Here is a 17,996-nt window from a genome sequence, read left to right as displayed (position 1 = left end):
TTGCCCTTTTGCCCCCATATACGAAGCAGCTGGTCAGCTCCAAAGTTCTAGAGCATTGTTGAAATAGCAAGAACCGGTTGTTTATTCTGGCCTTGATTAAAAATGAGGGTAAGGTTAGATTACGGACTCAGAATGCCTAAACTGTAACTTTTCCGGCATCTCATTTCCGCGTAATCTTTTAACTTTCGATAAAGGTCGTGAAAATGTTCCACGTTACATAGCGGTGCATTATTGTTCCATTTGAAGAATGATTGCCAGTTGTACTTTGAATTTACTTTTAACTAAAAATTGATTTATTTCATTCATCAAAAAGAATGTTGAAGAAAACAAGGCAACCAGCACTATAATTTTATACCTAGGTTTAAAAAGAAGTCAGGAACCGTCAGGAGTCTCCAAAAATAAACAATGATGATGATGTCAGAAGTAGAAGCACGATATCAGATTGCGATGATAGGATAAAATCACAAGTTCTAAGAACTAAAGAAAAAATTCCCAACAGTTCCAAATTATCATTTCACTCTGAGTGAATAAAACTGAAGTGTGCGTGATGTTGTAAATATTAGTATCTACCCTTTTCCGATGAACAGATAGTTTTATTGTATATTAAATTCTTTACTATTAGAGAAGAATGATATGTGAAATTAGCATGATAGGAATCCTTATTAACAGCAAAAGATTGATATTGTTCGTGATATCGTTCGTCCTTAATTTTTCTGCCAATAGTAAGTGTGATCTTGAAGATAAACTTGCGATGAGATGCTAAAAGCTGCTATTTAATGTGTCCGTATGACATCACCTAAGATGCAGGTTTGCGTATTTGAGTGCCATTACGCGAAGAAAATACGTCTGACTAGCAAACCTTAATCCTTGTGGGGATTAGCTTTAGATTTAAATTAGAAAGTCATTTTTCACTTTGAATACCAAGCAGGTGGTAAAAGAACGTAGATATTTGTGAATTAATCCGATTTTCAGCGTTTGTGGAGGGCAGCCGGATAGGTTGTCATTACGCGAAGAAAATATGTCTGACTAGCAGACCTTAATTCTTGTGGGGAAATTAGCTTTGGATTTAAATTAGAAAGCAAGTTTTCACTTTGGATACCAAGCAGATGGTAAAAGAACGTAGATATTTGTGATATAATCCGATTTCCAGCTCTTGTGGAGGGCACGGCAGCCGGATCATAGGTGGCAGCACCTTCTTCTGTCTCTGTACCCTTCAGAGAGTCGTCGTAAAGCAACCATGGCGTTGAGGTTGGCCAGTGGCCTATCTAAGGTATGAAAATGGTGTTATTTTTAAGACAATGTTAAATTTCTGGGTTAAGCTAAGTCCCAGAGAGACGATTTGTCCGTAGGATTCGCAAGGGAAGTTCTAGATACGTATTTTGTATAGCGATTTTCACTGTTGTGATCAATCAGCTGACTGGCCGGCGGACGATATTGGCTATGCCAATGACGCAACTTTCTCTTAGTTATATTTAACGTTATGTTTGGTAGTGCACTGTGCATACTTATGCCGAAGTAACTGGGATATAGTTATATTACACTGAAAGCTGTATGGGACACAAAGGATTGGCATGTAATTTTATGGAGGTCGATAGCTAGGTAGGACGGCCGTCTATAGGTAGTGTAAAACATCAAAGCAGGCCACGCAGGCCACTACCATCAGTGCAAGCCAACCCTCCTAAAAAGTACATTATAACGCGTCCTGACACAGAGATGGGCATCAGTCGCGGACTTGTTGTTGGTGAGAACCGGAAGCTAAGACCTCCATCTCTCTTTCCGAATAAGTATGTTCCCCAAGTTAGAAGAAATTAAAGCCCAAATTTTAAGATTTTAAAAACAGATTTAAACAGAGGGTACTGAAATGCGCCCACGCAATGGAAATCCTTCACCAAAACAGCTTTAGAAATTTTTACTTACCACTAAAAATTTTTCGAAGATTGACGCCATCTCGATGTTTACGGAGTAGGATTGTGTCAATAAACTAACCATTTTCCCTGTGATAAATCCGCACACCACTTTTACCCACAGACGCTGGAGCACTTTTATCACAACATCGAAACACGATTTCTCACACAACAAGCAGGCGTAACAGCTGTTGGGTAGAAGATGACGAGAAGCGTTCTCTTGCTATTTTTTAATTAAGTAGTAAAACTCCAATATTTTACATATTTTATGATGATTAATTTGAAAATATTCGTTATTGAAAAAGTAACTCGCCTCTGACTCAAATTTAAGTAATTATTTTTCTGAATTAAACGTTCTTTTCAAGTTCTTAATTATGACGTCACGACATCTTTACTTTCGTACCTATTGGTTATAATTGCTATACTCAACTGTCATTGCAGAACAGTTTACCAGATATTCGTGCAGAATGTTATCAGCTATACATGTATTGTTTATAATCGTAATGCCATATATATCTTTCTTATTTACTTTTTTGGATATAGTGAGATGTTTTACTGCTGATGTATCGCCGTAGTGTGACGCAATCGTTTTCGGTCCATGGCCTCCTGTCTGTTTTCGCACCATAATAAATTTATGGGGCCGATTGCATGACCATAGAAGTTCGTTAAAAGAGGAAAAGTTTTTAGCATTGAGGGGCATATGTTTTGACTGGAAAAATACAATTTATTCATAGCTATCTTGTAAAAATTTTAACCCCTTTTTTTTTGGTTAAAAACACTTGATTGACAACTTAGCAGCATGTCTACTATGGGTTTTCAGAGACAGTGCAAGCACGTTTTTGGATACCTATTTCCTGTAACGAACACTCGTAAGAACGAGATTTTGCTATAGTGCATTACACCCAGTGCCGTAATTTATAAGGGATCGTGAATCACTAATCGTAAAGAATAACGACACTTGTCCTTGTACCAAAGACAAAACTCCATTCTGCAGAAATGGATACTACACGCTTATAAGATCTCCACCTACCCTCTCCCCCCCCCACCCCCCCCCCCTCCACCGCCATCCCCTTTTCTTTCTTCGTTCCTTCCGCCTTCCTTTCTCTCTCTCTCTGTTTGCCATTCGGTAGGTGTTGACCCTCCAAACTGGGTTATAAGACTACACACAAAACGTTGAAATTTGGTGAAATTAGGCTATGTATTGGAAGTATATATACATAAATATTAAGCATTTTTTATCAATTATTGCATTACTATGACAACTAGAATTCAATGTAAACAGTTTATAATACTGGAACGGCGTTATGTGAAGCCTCCACTATGTGGCTAACGATGATGTTGCCATTCTTAGCATGCAAACATTAAGCATGCAAACATTAAAGGTTGACACTTAATTTCTGGCATATACATTATTTAAGAAATTTCAAATACTAAATAAGACTGAAAATCAATGAAAAGTGCTAGCAAACACAAAAAACAAAAAAAAAAAAACGTAGTCCGTTCCTCTATGCACTTTTCCGTATTCGGTCTCTATGGTTTCGGTAAAAAAAAAAAAAAGCCAGATGTCGAAACGTTAGAAACATTTGATGTTACTACGTTAGAATATCGTGTAATTTTTCGGGGTATTTGGTTTGCTAAAAAGGGATAATACACATGAATTAAATCAAAATTTTTAAATACAATGTAAATTTAAACTAAATCACGAGTAAAGTAACAGTTTTAGCGAATAAAACTTTGCAGTTTCGTCGTCTGTCGTCGTCTGCTGTTTTGTAATTGTGTTTATGGCGCAGCGCGCTTAGAACCAGGACAGCACGGGTTTAAAGTGCAATGTTGAGTGAACTGAGACCAAATGTTATAATAGCAATCAAATAGCACTGTTGAGTTTTCAGTTTGTGAGGGCAGTAAGGATAAAAACCGCCGATATCAAGGTAAGAATAGAATTCCTTTCCAACCATACCCCAGGGAAACCAAGTTCATACTTCACTAATATAGGCAACAAAATGTTGTTTTATTATTGTGCTGATATACAACTGCAATCGTGAAGTAAGATCAATACCGTTACATACATACGCTAACATTGTTTCAAATGATTGCCTGGGAAGCTGGGGGGAAGATGGTTCCGTCACTGATGAGAACCGTCCATGAAAACGTATCCGCCATATTGGATTTTCAAACTGCTTTAAAATATTTTACGAAAGCTCACATGCTTATTTTAGTTGTACGGGGCTTTCATATTCACAATATGTTGAGAAACGTCAGTCTTTAAATGGTATGCTTAGAGTTGCAATTGTATTCATGTTTACCAATTAATATCGAGTGAATAAGACCCGTCCACCGTGATGAGGGTTGGCTGAACTGATGTTTCCTCCCTAGGTACCTAGGCTATCTACCTACTAGCTTAGTAGGCCAGGTAGCTAGATTCATGACCGGGTTATTTTAGGGTTAGGCTATCTACCTATTTTAATCCTTATTTCCATGTCAGGCCGTCTCCGATTCTTTCCTTAGGTGTAGAAAAGCTACAGCAAATATCGCAGCGTGAAATGTGTTAAGCAAGTTTAACGCAGGTTAAGCCAATTATCTAGTAGCTACCTACTATGGCTACCTAGCAGTACTAGGTAGTAGTACCTACCTAGGTATAGCCTACTAGCCTAGCCTAGTAGGTAGTTACTGGTACTAGCTAGTTTGTCCGGGTACATTAGTGGTAGGCTACCTTTAACCTACCTAGCTACTACTACTATAGTCTAGACCCCCTTAGGCTACTTTTCAACCAGTAGTAGTAGTAGTACCTAGTCCTATTTCAAGCTAGACTACCTACGGTAAAACACCGCATGGCCTGCATCAGGCCAACGACGATCAATTCATGCCACCCTCCGAAAAAATACATTATAACGCATCCTGACACTGGAGATGGGCATCAGTCGCGACAAGTTGTTGGTGAGAAACGGAGCTAAACCTCTACGCATCTTTCGAGTAAGTAAGTTTCACCAAAGTTAGAAATTAGTAAGGCCAAATTTTAAGATTTAAACAGAGGGTAGTGAAAAGGGTGGTCACGGCAGTGGAAATCTCACCAAAACGCTTTAGAAATTTTTACTTACAATTAAATAACTTAGAAGTGTGACGCCATCTTGATGTTTACACGGAGGTCGCTTGTGTCAACAAAATTTCCCATTTCCTGTGATAAATCCGCACACCACTTGTACCCACTTTCATCACAACAATCGGAACACGGTCCCTTACCAGGACGTTTTTAATTAAGTAAACAACTGTTTTGCTAGAAAGACGACGAACGAAGCGTGCCCTTAGCTATTTTTAAATAAATCGTAAACATGAATATTTTACTTTTTTATGATGATTAATTTGAAAATATTTGTTATTGAAAAAGTAACTTGATTCTGACTCAAATTTAAGGAATTATTTTTCTGAATTAGAACGTTCTTTTAAGTCCTGTATTATGACGTCACGACATCTTGACTTTCGTACCTATTGTAAATAATTGCTTTACTCAACTTTCTTGCCAGAACAGTTTTACCAGTTTTCATGCAGATTACAGCTATGCATGTAATTGTTATAATCGTACTGCCATATCTTTATTTAGTTACTTTTTGATATATGAAGATGTTTTTCCGTTTGGATTACCGCCATAGTGGTCCGCAATCGCTTTTTGGTACCCTGGGCCTTTATCTGATTTCGCACATAAGAAATTATGGGCCGAATTTGCAATGACCAGAAAGTCGTAAAAAAAGAGAAAGTTAGCATTGAGGGCATATGTTTTTGATTGAGAAAAATTAACAATTTTATTGTAGTGTCTTACCGAACAATTATAGAGCCTGATTTCACAGCGGCAGGAATACTAAATTCAATGTAGCGCCGTCGGCGTCCGCCAACACTGGTGGTGATGACGTCATCCCATCCACTCGCGGGAGAACCAGGTACAACTCCCCCGGTGAATTCAATTCTTTTCCTGCCGGCTTCCGGTGAACATCGTGGTCGTGCCGGTTGGAATTACTTTGCTTCGCTTTTTTTCTGGTGGATTGATCTCGGATTGGTGAAGTTACTCTTTTTTGCGTTGTTTTTATTTTGGCTTTTTATTTAGGCTTGCCATGTCGGATTTCTAAGCCCGTCGGAGTTAGGTTTTGCATCTCAGGATGTAAAACTAGATTTCCGCAGTTAGAATATGATTCTCACACTAATGTGTTAATTTGTAGGGGACAGGTTTGTTTCAGCAGATCGAACGATGTTACGAGTTGTAGTGATTCGACTGATTCTCAATGGAGGTTTTTCGTCATCTCGTAGTACCTTAGCTAAAGACGATTAGAAACAGCGCTTAGGGAAAGTAGACTTAGCTCTGCTTCGTCTTGCGAGGGGGAGGGGGAGGGGGGGTGGCATCTGTTCCTTCTGTTTCTTCCTCAAATTGGTTATGTCTCCTTTAACTACACCTCCTATTTCCCTAATACTCCCACTTCTCCGCTTCCCGTGTAGTTTTCTTCCGACACCATTGCCATCTGGAATCGAGGTTAGATCAGAAATTTTCGGTACTAAGCGAATACGGTTTTTGCAACTTGGTAATTCAGTTTAAGACTTTTTTGGAGAAAGCGACCTCAGTAAGAGTGTAGGTTTGGGGTGCGTCTGTCTGTCCTGACACGTCTCCTAAACAAAGGTCACTGTTCCACTCCCCCGCACCGGGGAAGAAGACATACCTGAAGTCCAAGGGAGTCCGATCGGGATTTTGCCCACAGACAGTAGGCGCCTCTCTTGTTGAGCCTGTTGCGCTCAACAGGGCTCGGTTAAAAGCGTTGGGAAGGTGTTGCGGTCATACGCCTTTCGAATGATTCAAGCGATGTCGTCTCGCTGTCGCATGCGGCGCATCTTTGCGAGGATTCGCACCGTTTCGCTCCTTTAAAGAGGAGGCGTTTCAGGCGAGCCGCTTCTTTCGCCTCCCTCCATTCCTCAGCGTATAAGGAGCCTGAGAGTAGGGTTTGCGCCGCGGCCTTAGCGGCTCGTTTGTCGCCTCATCTGTGCCGTTTCGGCTCCATCTACTAGTAGAGAGATTGTGGTTTTAGCGCTGTACTAGCCGTTCTAAGTGTGTTTCATGTAGGCGGCTTTGTCGTCTGTTACCCTGATGCGCCTGTTTCGCCTCGAATTTCGGCGCTCCGAGCGAGGCGCAAGTAGTTTTTTTCCGCCTCCTGCTGAACATTTAGCTCTTCCAAGCCTACTTTAACCTGTTTTTGATTCGTCTCTGGCGCCTTTGCGCAAGCAGTTTAGAGATGTTAACACTGATGACTGAGTCCCAGTTGGTTCGAACCTTCAGATCCGGTTGAGTTCCGTCTACGTTCTTCGGCGGTATCGGAGATGAAGAAGAAGTAGAGGAGGAGTGATTCACATCACCTCATCGTGTTATTCACGTCTCCTTAGATTCTTCTGGTATCCTTATCCAGATTAATTTTGAGAAAGCGGACCTCCGCCGCTCCCGCCACTTCGACTTTTTTGATGAGGAGGAAAAACTTCAGACCCTCTCCTCCCAAAACTTGTTCTTCTAAAGCGGTTAGAACATTCGTTGAAAGAGACGGAGAAATGGATGTCTAGAAAGAGAACTAGGGAAGGCTCTTTTTGCTTACCCTCCTCTAAGTTGCTTCGAAGAGGTTTTGTATAGGGTTTTATATAACTGGGGAAGCCCTTCTCTGGAGTTTCTGCCTCCTCCCAGGGAGACTTCTCCAGTTTAATCGACTCCTCTAGAAGATCTGCTTTCGCCGCAGCGAAAGTTTTCTTTACAGCCCTGAGTTGGAACCCGTTGTAAAGAATCAATTTAAACTTTTGGAAGTCTGTTAGCTTCTTTGGTTGGACTATTGGCGCTTTAGCGGCCAAGATCGAGACGTGTCCTTCTCTTTCCCAGGAGTTAGCGGAGGATTGGATTGGTGTTTCTGTCCTGTGCGGACAAATCATTAGGGATTGATGTTATGATTTAGCTTCGCTCATCGCCTTTGGTACCCTTAGAAAGGCAACTTTGTGCTCCTTTGCTTCTAAAAGGGTTACGTCCCACATAAGTCTGCTCTCTTGTTTGCTCCTTTGTGAAAGATAACCTCTTTCCGGACGAGTATTGTTGTCAATTCGTCTGCGCTAGATAGAAATCCTACTTCGGATTTACTGGCAACAGTCTACTAAGAGACCTAAAGCGCCTGTGGAGACTGTTCCTTCGTTTTCTCCTCTGGCCCAAGCGCCTTTTTCGAGGGAGAAAACCCAAGCGCTTCTTCGGCCGAGAATCGGGGATTTTGCGACCTCTAGTCTAGGCCTCGCCAAGGTTAACAAACCTTCCAAATTGGAAGCTCGGTTTCTTCATGCAACCGTGGGAGCCAGGCTTGCTCTGTTTTGGAGGAATGGAAAACAGAGGAGCAGAAGCCTGGGTAGTGCAAGTACTCAAGTTCGGCTTATCGTATTCCTCATCGTTTCACCTCCCTCGCTCATCTACCCTGTGCCAATTCCATTCCGGCATACTCTCCGGCTCAGACAATTTCCTGGCGCTAGCCGCAGAAGTGGAAGCGCTAATGTTCTCAGAGAAGCGATAGAACAGATAGAAGGGGATTTTCCTCCAGCTTTTACAATCGCCTTTTGTAGTTTCCCAAGTCATCAGGGGGTGGAGCCGGTATTTGGATTTAGCCCTACTTCATGTCCAGAAACAAATTTCATATGGAGACCACTCGGTCGTTCTGGTCCATCACGGGGGATTGGATGGTCTCTCTGGAACATGCAGACGCTTATTTTCACATTCCGATACATCGCAAATCTCGGAAGTACCTGAGGTCATGTTCGAAGGGCAAGGTGTTTCAAGTTTCGGGGCGCTTTGCCTTCGACTAATCGACCGCGTCTCAAGTTGTCACCAGGGGTTCTATCCCGATAGGACGCTGGCTACACATATTAGGAGTAAGAATCTCCCTCTATCTGGACGATTGGCTTCTCCGTCGAATCACAGAGTCGGTGCATGAAGGACCTTGGAACAACTCCTGGATCTTGCCAGAAAGTTAGGAAAATTCCTGGTCACAACAGAAGTCCCATTGGTTCCATCTCAGAGTCATCCTTTATTGGTGATGATCTTGATGCTCCAGTTTTTCGGGCTTTCTGTCCCCGAAGAGGGTTCAAGGCTGTCTGGAGACAGTTCAGGAGTTCTTGACAGACAAAAGTAAGATTCTGCCACTCAGTGGATGATGCGCCTGGGCAAATTGCGTCAGTGGAGAAATGTTGTGACGTTGGGAACTGCAACATGAATTCCACTGCATTTTTCCTGAGAGCCTATTGGTGCAGGAAGACCAACCAGACTCGATTTCCTTTCCTGTCACAGATCAAATAAAAGAGGACCTAAGGTGGTGGCTTCTCTCGGCAAGGGGAAGAAAGGGTTAGATTTCCGACCCTCCTCCCGACCTACAGTTTCTTTTCCGACGCATCGACACAGGTTGGGGAGCCCTACTGGAAATCAACGGACTTCAGGAGCTTTGCGGAGAAGGAGAAGAAGTTCACATAATGTAAATGTCACACTGTTAGCAATTTTCTTAGGGCTCAGACAGTTTCGGAATATTAGTAGAAGGCGGCAGTAGTGGCAGGCATTCCTACAACTCCACGGCTCTCTCGTACCGTTCGGAACAGGGGGGGACGCGTCTTTTCTCTGTACTAAGTAGCCCAGGATCTCCTCCTGTGGTCAAAACAACGAAGTTTCAGCTAGTCCGAGATTTGTTCCGGAAAGATGAACTTCCTGGCCGACGAGTTAAGGTCGTCAACAGCAAGTGTTACCTACTGAGTGGACTTTGGACCAACAAGATTTGTCAGAACTTTGGCGCCTTTGGGGACGACCGTCAATAGACCTGTTCGCGACATCGAGGAACACCGTCTTCCTCTCTTTTGTTCTCCAGTCCCCAGATCCTCTAGCTTGGTCGGTGACGCAAGCTTTTGTATTGGTCGGTCTGGAAGCTTATGCCATTCCCTCCGTTCGGTCTAATAAAGAGGTGCTGAACAAGGTTCATGTCGGCACAGCATGTAACGCTTACCGTTAATCGCTCCCTTTTGCCCAGGGAAAGAGTGGTTCCCAGGACCTTCTCCCGTTGTTAGTAGACTTCCCCAGACTTCTTCCCTCCAGAGAAGTGGCTCTCAACACAACCTCACTTCAAGAGGTTCCACCAAAACTGCCGGCTCTAGCTCTGACAGGGTTCAGACCTGTCCGGAATCTTGTCAAGCGAAAGGAGTTTTCAAGAGAGCTGCGAAGCTAGCGCTTCGTTGTAGGAGAGAGTCTCTAACAAACTCTATCAGGGAAGTGGAGAATCTTCAGAGAGTGGTGTAGAAGTTGCTAAAGGCCCCCCTCTACTGTTCCTGCGACCTCTTTAACAGAAATAGCAGATTTTTCTCTATTTCTTAGTAACTCTAGAAACTGGCTCCTTCGAACGATCAGAGGATATAGAGCCATGCTCTCTTTTCGGTTTTTTTCGACATCGAGGTTTTGATATTTCCTCCATTCAGTCTGTCGGACCTCATTAGGTCTTTCGAAACCCACTAGCTCCCGCAAGATACAGTGTCTTGGGAACTTGAGATTTGGTGCTTAGTTCCTCATGGGGCCACTGTTTGATCCTTTGAAGTCGGCTTTCACTCAGGAACTTGACTAAGAAGGCCCTCTTTCTTATGGCACTAGCTTTCTGCTAACGTGTCAGCGAATTGCAACGCTTAGACAAAAGAGTCGGTTTCTCTCAAGCAATGCTGTATTTTCGGTATCGTGACCTTTCTAGCCAAAATGAGATTCCTTCTAATCCTTGTCCGAGGAGTTTTTTGTGGTAAGGAACTTTATCGTGATTTGGTTGGACATGAGGAGGACAGAAAGGCTCTTATGTCCGTCAGGGCTATTAAGCGTGTATCTGGTTGCCACTAAGTGTATCCGAGGACAGTCTTCTAAGCTCTGGACCTCGGTTTCAAAATCCCTCTCGCCTCTTTCTAAGAATGCTAATATCCTTCTTTATTATGAGAGCTTATCAGGGAAGCTCACTCGCAATCCGATAACGACAATCTTTCCAGTTCCTGAGATTTAAAGCTCACGAGGTTATAGGCAGGGTGGCAACTTCTTTAGCATTCAGAAAGAATTTATCTTTGCTTCGCTTCTTGCAGAGGACGGTCTGGAGATCGATTCGTTTTTGCGAGTCAATTAGCTCAAAGAGATAGAAACGGTTTTCGAGAATTGTAAAACGTTAGGTCCGGTGGGCGGTTTCTGGCATGGTGTTGGGGAGAAACGGCACGGTGTCCGTCACCTCTATGCTAACTTTTCACCTTGATAGGGTTGTTCGGTTCAAGGGAAGCTGGGGGTACTGAGTACCTGGGTACTCACACAGTCTGTTAGGTCGATTTTACAATGTTGGGTATATATGTTTTTAAATCTGGTGTTGGTGACAATTTTTTGTATGATTGAATTTCTGGTCCTTAGCCAGGGCAAGGGCAGATCTTTTGTTTGTTACTACCGCCGCTCAGCCTTGACTCGCTTGAACTACTGAAGGTATTCCACTCCTGTAGAGGCTAACTTTTGGGCAAATTCCAATTCCTCTACATCAGTAATTAAGAGCACCACCCAGAGGCAGTAACAGTCTGCTGTATCTCTCTTACCAGGTAAGGTACTAACAGACACCTTAGTGTCTACTGGTATTGCAATAAATGTAACCATTTAAAAATACTAGTGTCCACTGAATCCCACCTTCCCATAAAGGTGTAATCAGCTCTATAATTGTTCGGGTAAGACACTACAATAAAAATAAATTTTCACATTATTAAAATGAAGTTTTATGTATACTTACCGAACAATTTATGATTATCCACCCTCCTCCCTTAGGTGACGGACGGGTCAGAAAGAAATTGGATTCACCTGGGGCAGTTGTACCTGGTTTCTCCCGCGAGTGGAGGGAGATGACGTCTCACCACAGTGTTGGCGACGCCGACGCGCTAAATTTGAATTTACGTATCCTGCCTGCTCGTGGAATCACGCTCTATAATTGTTTCGTCAATGTATACGAATAACACTTCATTTTACTAATGAAAATTTCATATTTATTCATTGCTAGCTTGTAAAAAATACTTTTATATTCTTAAAAAACACTTGTATCATAACGATTATTTTGCTATAGTGCATACACCCCCAGTGCATAATCTATTAGGTATCGTAAATCACTGATCGTAAAGAATCACGACACTTGTCCACCTTGTACCAAGAGATAAAAACTCCATTATGCAAATGGATACGAACACGCTAAAAAGCTCCACTACCCTCCCCCCCCTCTACAGCACCCCCATTTCCTTCTCCTTCCTTCGCCTCTCTATCTCTCTCTCTCTCTTTGTTGGCATTTCGGTTTTGTGTTTCGCCCTCCAAACTGGGTATAAACCTTACACAAAACGTGAAGTTGGTGAAATTAGGCTATGATTGGAAGTATATATACATAATATACAGAAATTTATCATTAATTGCATTACTTGACATCTAGAATTCCATGAAAACAGTTTTTAATAATGCTCGGTTATGTGTGAAGCTCCACTAATGTGGCAAGATGATTTTTGCCATTCTTACAATGCAAACCATTAAGGTTACAATTATTTCTCGCATAACATTATTAAAGAAAATCAAAATAACTAATATAGACTTAAATGAATGAAAAGTGTTAGCAAAAAAAAAGACATTATAATGTAATCCACTTATCAGTAGTCTGTTCCTCTATGGTTTTTCGTGAGCCATGTAGCAACAAGGTCAGAAACATTGGATTGTATCTACTTTAGAAATATCTGTAATTTTTCGGGGTAATTTGTTTGCCAAAAAGGATATAGACATGAATTAAAATTAACATTTTTAAATAACAAGTAACGTTTAACTCATAACGAGTAAAGGTAAACATTTAGGGAATAAAGCTTTGCAGTGTCCGTCGTCGCTGTTCGTAATTGTGTTTGTGGCGCGCGCTAGGAACCAGGAACAGCAACTTGTTTAACGTGCAATGTGGAGTGAATTGAGACCAATTGTGTATAATAAAATCAATAAGCAGTTCTGTGGGGTTTCAGTTGTGATGGCATAAGATAAAACCACCGATTACAAGATAAAAATGAATTTAGTTCAAACCATGACCCGGAATAACAAGTTTCATACTTTTCTTAATTTAGGCAACAAATGTTGTTTTTAATTGTGCTGATTACAACCTGGGCAATCTGATACAGATCAATAACGTTATTACATATATACGCTAACATGTCAAATGATGCTTTGGAAAGATGGTGGATAGTCCATGAACAGATCCTGTCATCCACACGGTAGCCGCCATATTGGATTTCAAAACTGCCTGGAAAACATATTTTAGTTTGTATGGGGCTTTCATATATCACATTATGTTGACGAAAGTTCAATCTTTTGAATGGTATGCTTAGAGTTGTAATTGTATTCTTGTTTCACCAATTAAATATAGAGTGAATAGACCTGTCCAGCGTGATGAGGGTTGGTCGTCAGTGATTTTTTACCCTATGTCCAAATATAACATGTTCAGGTATAGGCTACTATCAAACAGTTCAGGGTTAAGGTTAATCTAAGTTATGATCGAGACACGGCCGGTGTTTCTTTGGAAATTGCCCCAGTTTCCTATAGTATCTTGGTTTACATGTAATTTACCCTTGAACTCTATCCTATAGTAAGGGAGATTGGTAAATCTAGCTAATAGTAACTGTGCAACAGGTATTTCTTTGGATTTTTCAGTGTCTTATACCTAGTACTAGCCTATTTCAGTTGCTTATTAAGAGTTTAATTATTTTTAGGGGGTCGACAGTAATCAACCCACAGGGGCTAGGTATTACCTACTAAACACTGCGAAATGCATTTGACGCCCCAATCCCGAGCTGGTGTCGTAATTGTGGGAATGTTCCTTGCAGTCTGTGCGGAGTTATTGCCTAGAATTACTGGGGAACCAATTGGGAATGCCGGGTTTTGGGTGGGCAAATGAGCAAGTAGAGGTATGGATGTAGAATGGGTCAGGGTTTCCTCTGCAGATAATCCAGGAATATGCCCCACCTACCCCTTAGGTAATGGTGATAGGTCAAAATCCAGAAGGAATAATTTTATTTAACCTTAAATAAACTAGGGTAGAGTGCCATTTCCTGGCCTTGGGCTGTTACAGCTGGCCAAGGCTACCCTTAAATAGTGGTATTATTCTTATTATTCAGAAGATGAACCCTATTCATGTAAAACAAGCCTACTCTGGCTATTGACTTCCAAAGAACATGGTGTTCATTTGAAAGAGATAACAAAGTAATATGGAGAGAAGAGATCATTTATTAGAAAAAATAAGTAAACCAATTAAAGGGCAAAATCCTCACTTATTGCCATGGTAAAGTACATATTTAAGACAAATGCACTGCTTACCTTATTCAAAATCTTTGAGGTTAAAAGCCTCAGGTTTCATCCTAATCTTTGTTTCCTTCTTCAGTTGATTAAATTTGATTGTGAATATGCTAGGCCTGGTTCCAATTGGCATGTCTTCAGCAGCTGGTGTTGGATGGCTCTTGAGCTAGTAAAACTGTTTAGCCCTCAAATTCTCAAAATTTACGGAGAACCCCTTCTAGACACTTTTTGACACCAAAGGTTATTGGCAAAATTGAGTAATCACTGATATATATTAGGTTCTCTGATACAGTGAATTCTTGAAAGGTAGTAGCCTATATTGTCGTAAAACCTGTGGTACATTCTTGTATTAAGGTAGCTGGTCACGGGAAAGGATGCCCCAATTTTGACTGAATTGGTGATATATGGGACCATATGGATCCATATCGTGATTGTTGGATTATAAAAAAACATTCAATGAAGGTGTGACTAGGGTCAATATATCATATGTTTAGTTGGGTTTAAAATTGTCGTGGTAGGTCAGTTGGGTGTTTTGGGTGCTGTTATTTAGTAGTCAGGAGAAATACTTGGGAGAGTTGATGCATATAACTGGATTCTCATTGAATTTATAAAGATTTCCTAACCATAGTAATGAATTCACCAAAATTTCCTAACCACAGTAAGAACTATTGATCCTTGAATTGGCAAAAGTTGACCAAGTACATTTTCAGTTTTAAAATGTGCTGGACAACTTTTCTCGTATAGAATTTCATATTTGTTTGTGCCATAATGAAAATAGGGCTTAATACTCAAATCCAGATAATTAGGTCAGTTTTTCCAGTAGTTGACATGAATTTTACATGCAATTTTGTTGAAAGAATTAGTTTACATGATAATTATTCTACTTTAAAGAATAATCAGGAATGATGTCTTGACTGTGGTTGAGTGTTTGCTAGTTTCAGCCAGGATATAAAGCATTGCCTACTATTATGTTGTATTCCTCAGCCATCGAAATTTTCCACAGTAGTTACCTGGTGTTAGGCCAAAGAAAACTCCCTACTTGTCTTGCTGCACTCATGCCAACGGATATATTGAAAATTTTTCTTTTTGTGCATTATCTTTAAAAATGGATTTGTTCATGAAACTTCCTGTCCAGATAGATATATAGCTGTTTTTCTGAAGTCCAACCAGAAATTCAAAAACTTTCCGGCACACCAGTGGTCGACCAGGTTGGTTAGTTACCCATTCCCAGCCGCTGGAGGCGGGTATCAGGAACCTCCCATTTTCTATTCATAATTTTTCGTCGCCGGTGCTGGAAACACCTGTTTTCAGTCCCTCGTCTTAGATTTTGGAAACTTCATGGCCGCTAACTATCTAATTGTCTTTTGATTTATTGACTGGATTTGTGGCTAGGCATACGCTTATCTTGAATTGTGTTTTGAATATGATTCATTTTTGTATATCCTGAATCTAGTTAGGCTATTTCAGAGGGTGTTTTCTGCTAAGATAGGGTGTTGGGCTACCGAAAGCTTCGGTAGTTTCCGCCTCGCTCGATATGCACGGGCTATTTGTCTTGCTTCTTTGTTGAGATTTTGTCATGTAAGGGTGTGAGACTTTGTCTAATTCCATAAAGACGACTTATGATTCATATTTACGCATTATCAGTAAACAAAGTCAGGGAGGCTAACCTACCTGTATAACTATTTGCCTAACCTGAGTATGGCCTACGGGCTATAAATGTCTTCGTGAGGTATGCCTTACGTTATAGATTCCATCTGTATCTTGGAATCTAAGGTGCTCGCTCCTCCTATCATTGTGGTGGAAAAGTGCTGACTTCTGTAGTTGTTACTCCTAACCCTGTAATGTTTGCCTTCGGCCCTAAACAGTTTTCTGTAGAGGGTATTGACCGTTTCTCTGATACTCGATCGATTTGTAACTTAAGATCGAAGTGCTGCTTTGGAGAGCAAAAGTGAAGTGGCTAATGCATGACAGCGCCCTTGTGTATGGAGGGTGCGTCAATCGGCCTTATTTCGCCTCTAGGCCGGGACATCTGCTTTTACTCCGGAACAGGGAGAGAGCATGTCTAAAGCCGAAGGAGGGTTACTATGAACTCCCACCGATCGACGTGCCTTCGGCGACCTGATTACTCCAGGCTGCCAAAGTGCGTGCACCGGATCCTGAAGGAGTTGCTTCCTCCGTCCTCCGAAGCGTCCTCCCTGCGCAGGGGTTGGAGCTTCGGAAGGACTCGCGCCCTCTAAATAGAAGCTTTATAGAATAGGAAACGTTTCACGTCCTCTCTCTCTCTCTTCGTCATGCGTTGGCCAGTGAGAAGAAGAAGGAGAACGTCGCTGAACTCGTGTACGTCTTTCCACGAGAAAAGGGAAGCAGTCATATTGCAGGACGCTTTTGAGCGCGGACGTCCTAGCTTTGTTGCTGTGAGAATAAGAAGGCGTTCCCCCTCGCCCCGCCGTATTCTCACACTCGCGGTGCACGCCAAGCAGCGCACCAGTAACGCCGATCCGAGCGGCAAACGCCATGGAATACCAGCGCGAGCGGCGCGCCGAGAGTTGCTGCTGCTCGCCAGGGGTACGCCCGAGCGGGCGCGCCGAGAGTGCTCGCTGCGTACAAAGCAATGGACGCCCGAGCGTGCTCGCTGCTAGTCAGACGCCGAGCGCGCACGGGTAGCCAGGTGTGTCGCCTAGCTGAACGTTTCTGTTGAAGTCTTCAAGCTGATTTGGGCCTAAAGAGTTTTTACCTACTTCGGTGATCCCTTCTAACATCGCCTGCGAAAATGTGAGAGTAGAGCAGTGCTTCGGAGAAGCTAAAGTGAAAAGGCAACTTCGTTTTCGAAACCCAGCAGAAACCACGGGTTGCGTGAATAATAGAGGTCTTTGTCAGTATATGCTTTTCGTTAAGTCCAGGATTGAGGGAGTTAGTACAGCTCAAGGAAAAAGATCTCTATTGCTCTCCGCAGTCAAGACTTTGCGGTAAGGCAGCTATGGGTTATGTAAAAGCTCGACGTCCTGCACGTCCGGACTCTCGCAACGTTCAGGTAGATTCTTGCCAAAGGCAGCTCATCAAAAGGAGGACAGCGTCAAGACAGGACTTCTTCTTTGCCAGACTGCAATAATTTTGATACGGAGAGGAAGCTGTTGAGAGTTTCTTCTGGCCTCTCCAGGATCATTTTGCAAGCTTTTTTAGGCCCATCTGAAGGGCTTTCGATTATAGATTTGTTAGTTTTCCTAGTCGGACCTTACGCTGCCGAATTGAAAACATCGTCGTTCTACCTGTCGTAAGCCGTCTCTTAACGAAGATTCCTTGCCCTTCCGCGTTTGAGACGGGAATCGAAAATAAAATGCTCGACGTCCTGGATTAACGTTTTGTCCATTCAGTGAATTTCCCCCATTGACATCTACTTCGGTTTTGGTCAAGTAAGTGGGTTATCCCCTCATTGACAAATTATCCTCCTTGTCCCTAAATGGGTTAGTTCTCATTGACAAACTTCCTCATTAAACTTTATCTTGCGTTAGCGATAAGCCTTCTTGACAAGATTCGGAAGAGCTCGCATTCATCATTCGCAGACGTCGTACAAGAAATAGACCTTGTAGACTAATACGTCAATGAACGCTTAATGTCCAATAACATAAGAAGCTTGAGCTTTCCCAGCTTCATTCTCTTGAGTTTTTTATGAAACCTTGCCTGTCAGATATGTATGTAGCTGTATTTCCGAATTC

General features: G+C 42.0%; 1 protein-coding gene across 1 annotated transcript in view; it reads left to right on the top strand.

Annotated features, from left to right (window-relative positions):
• Positions 1–1,070: 1,070 nt before the first annotated feature.
• LOC135217117 (aconitate hydratase, mitochondrial-like) overlaps positions 1,071–17,996 on the top strand; it is a 73,269-nt gene continuing 56,343 nt past the window's right edge. Inside the window, exon 1 of the mRNA XM_064252819.1 lies at positions 1,071–1,270. Within this exon, the coding sequence (XP_064108889.1) occupies positions 1,238–1,270 (33 nt within the window). The 5' untranslated portion in view covers positions 1,071–1,237. The remainder of the gene's footprint in view (positions 1,271–17,996) is intronic.

This window comes from Macrobrachium nipponense, chromosome 7 (genome assembly GCF_015104395.2).
Source record: "Macrobrachium nipponense isolate FS-2020 chromosome 7, ASM1510439v2, whole genome shotgun sequence".
Taxonomy (NCBI): Eukaryota; Metazoa; Arthropoda; class Malacostraca; order Decapoda; family Palaemonidae; genus Macrobrachium; species Macrobrachium nipponense.
This window is presented reverse-complemented; position numbering and strand designations above follow the sequence as displayed.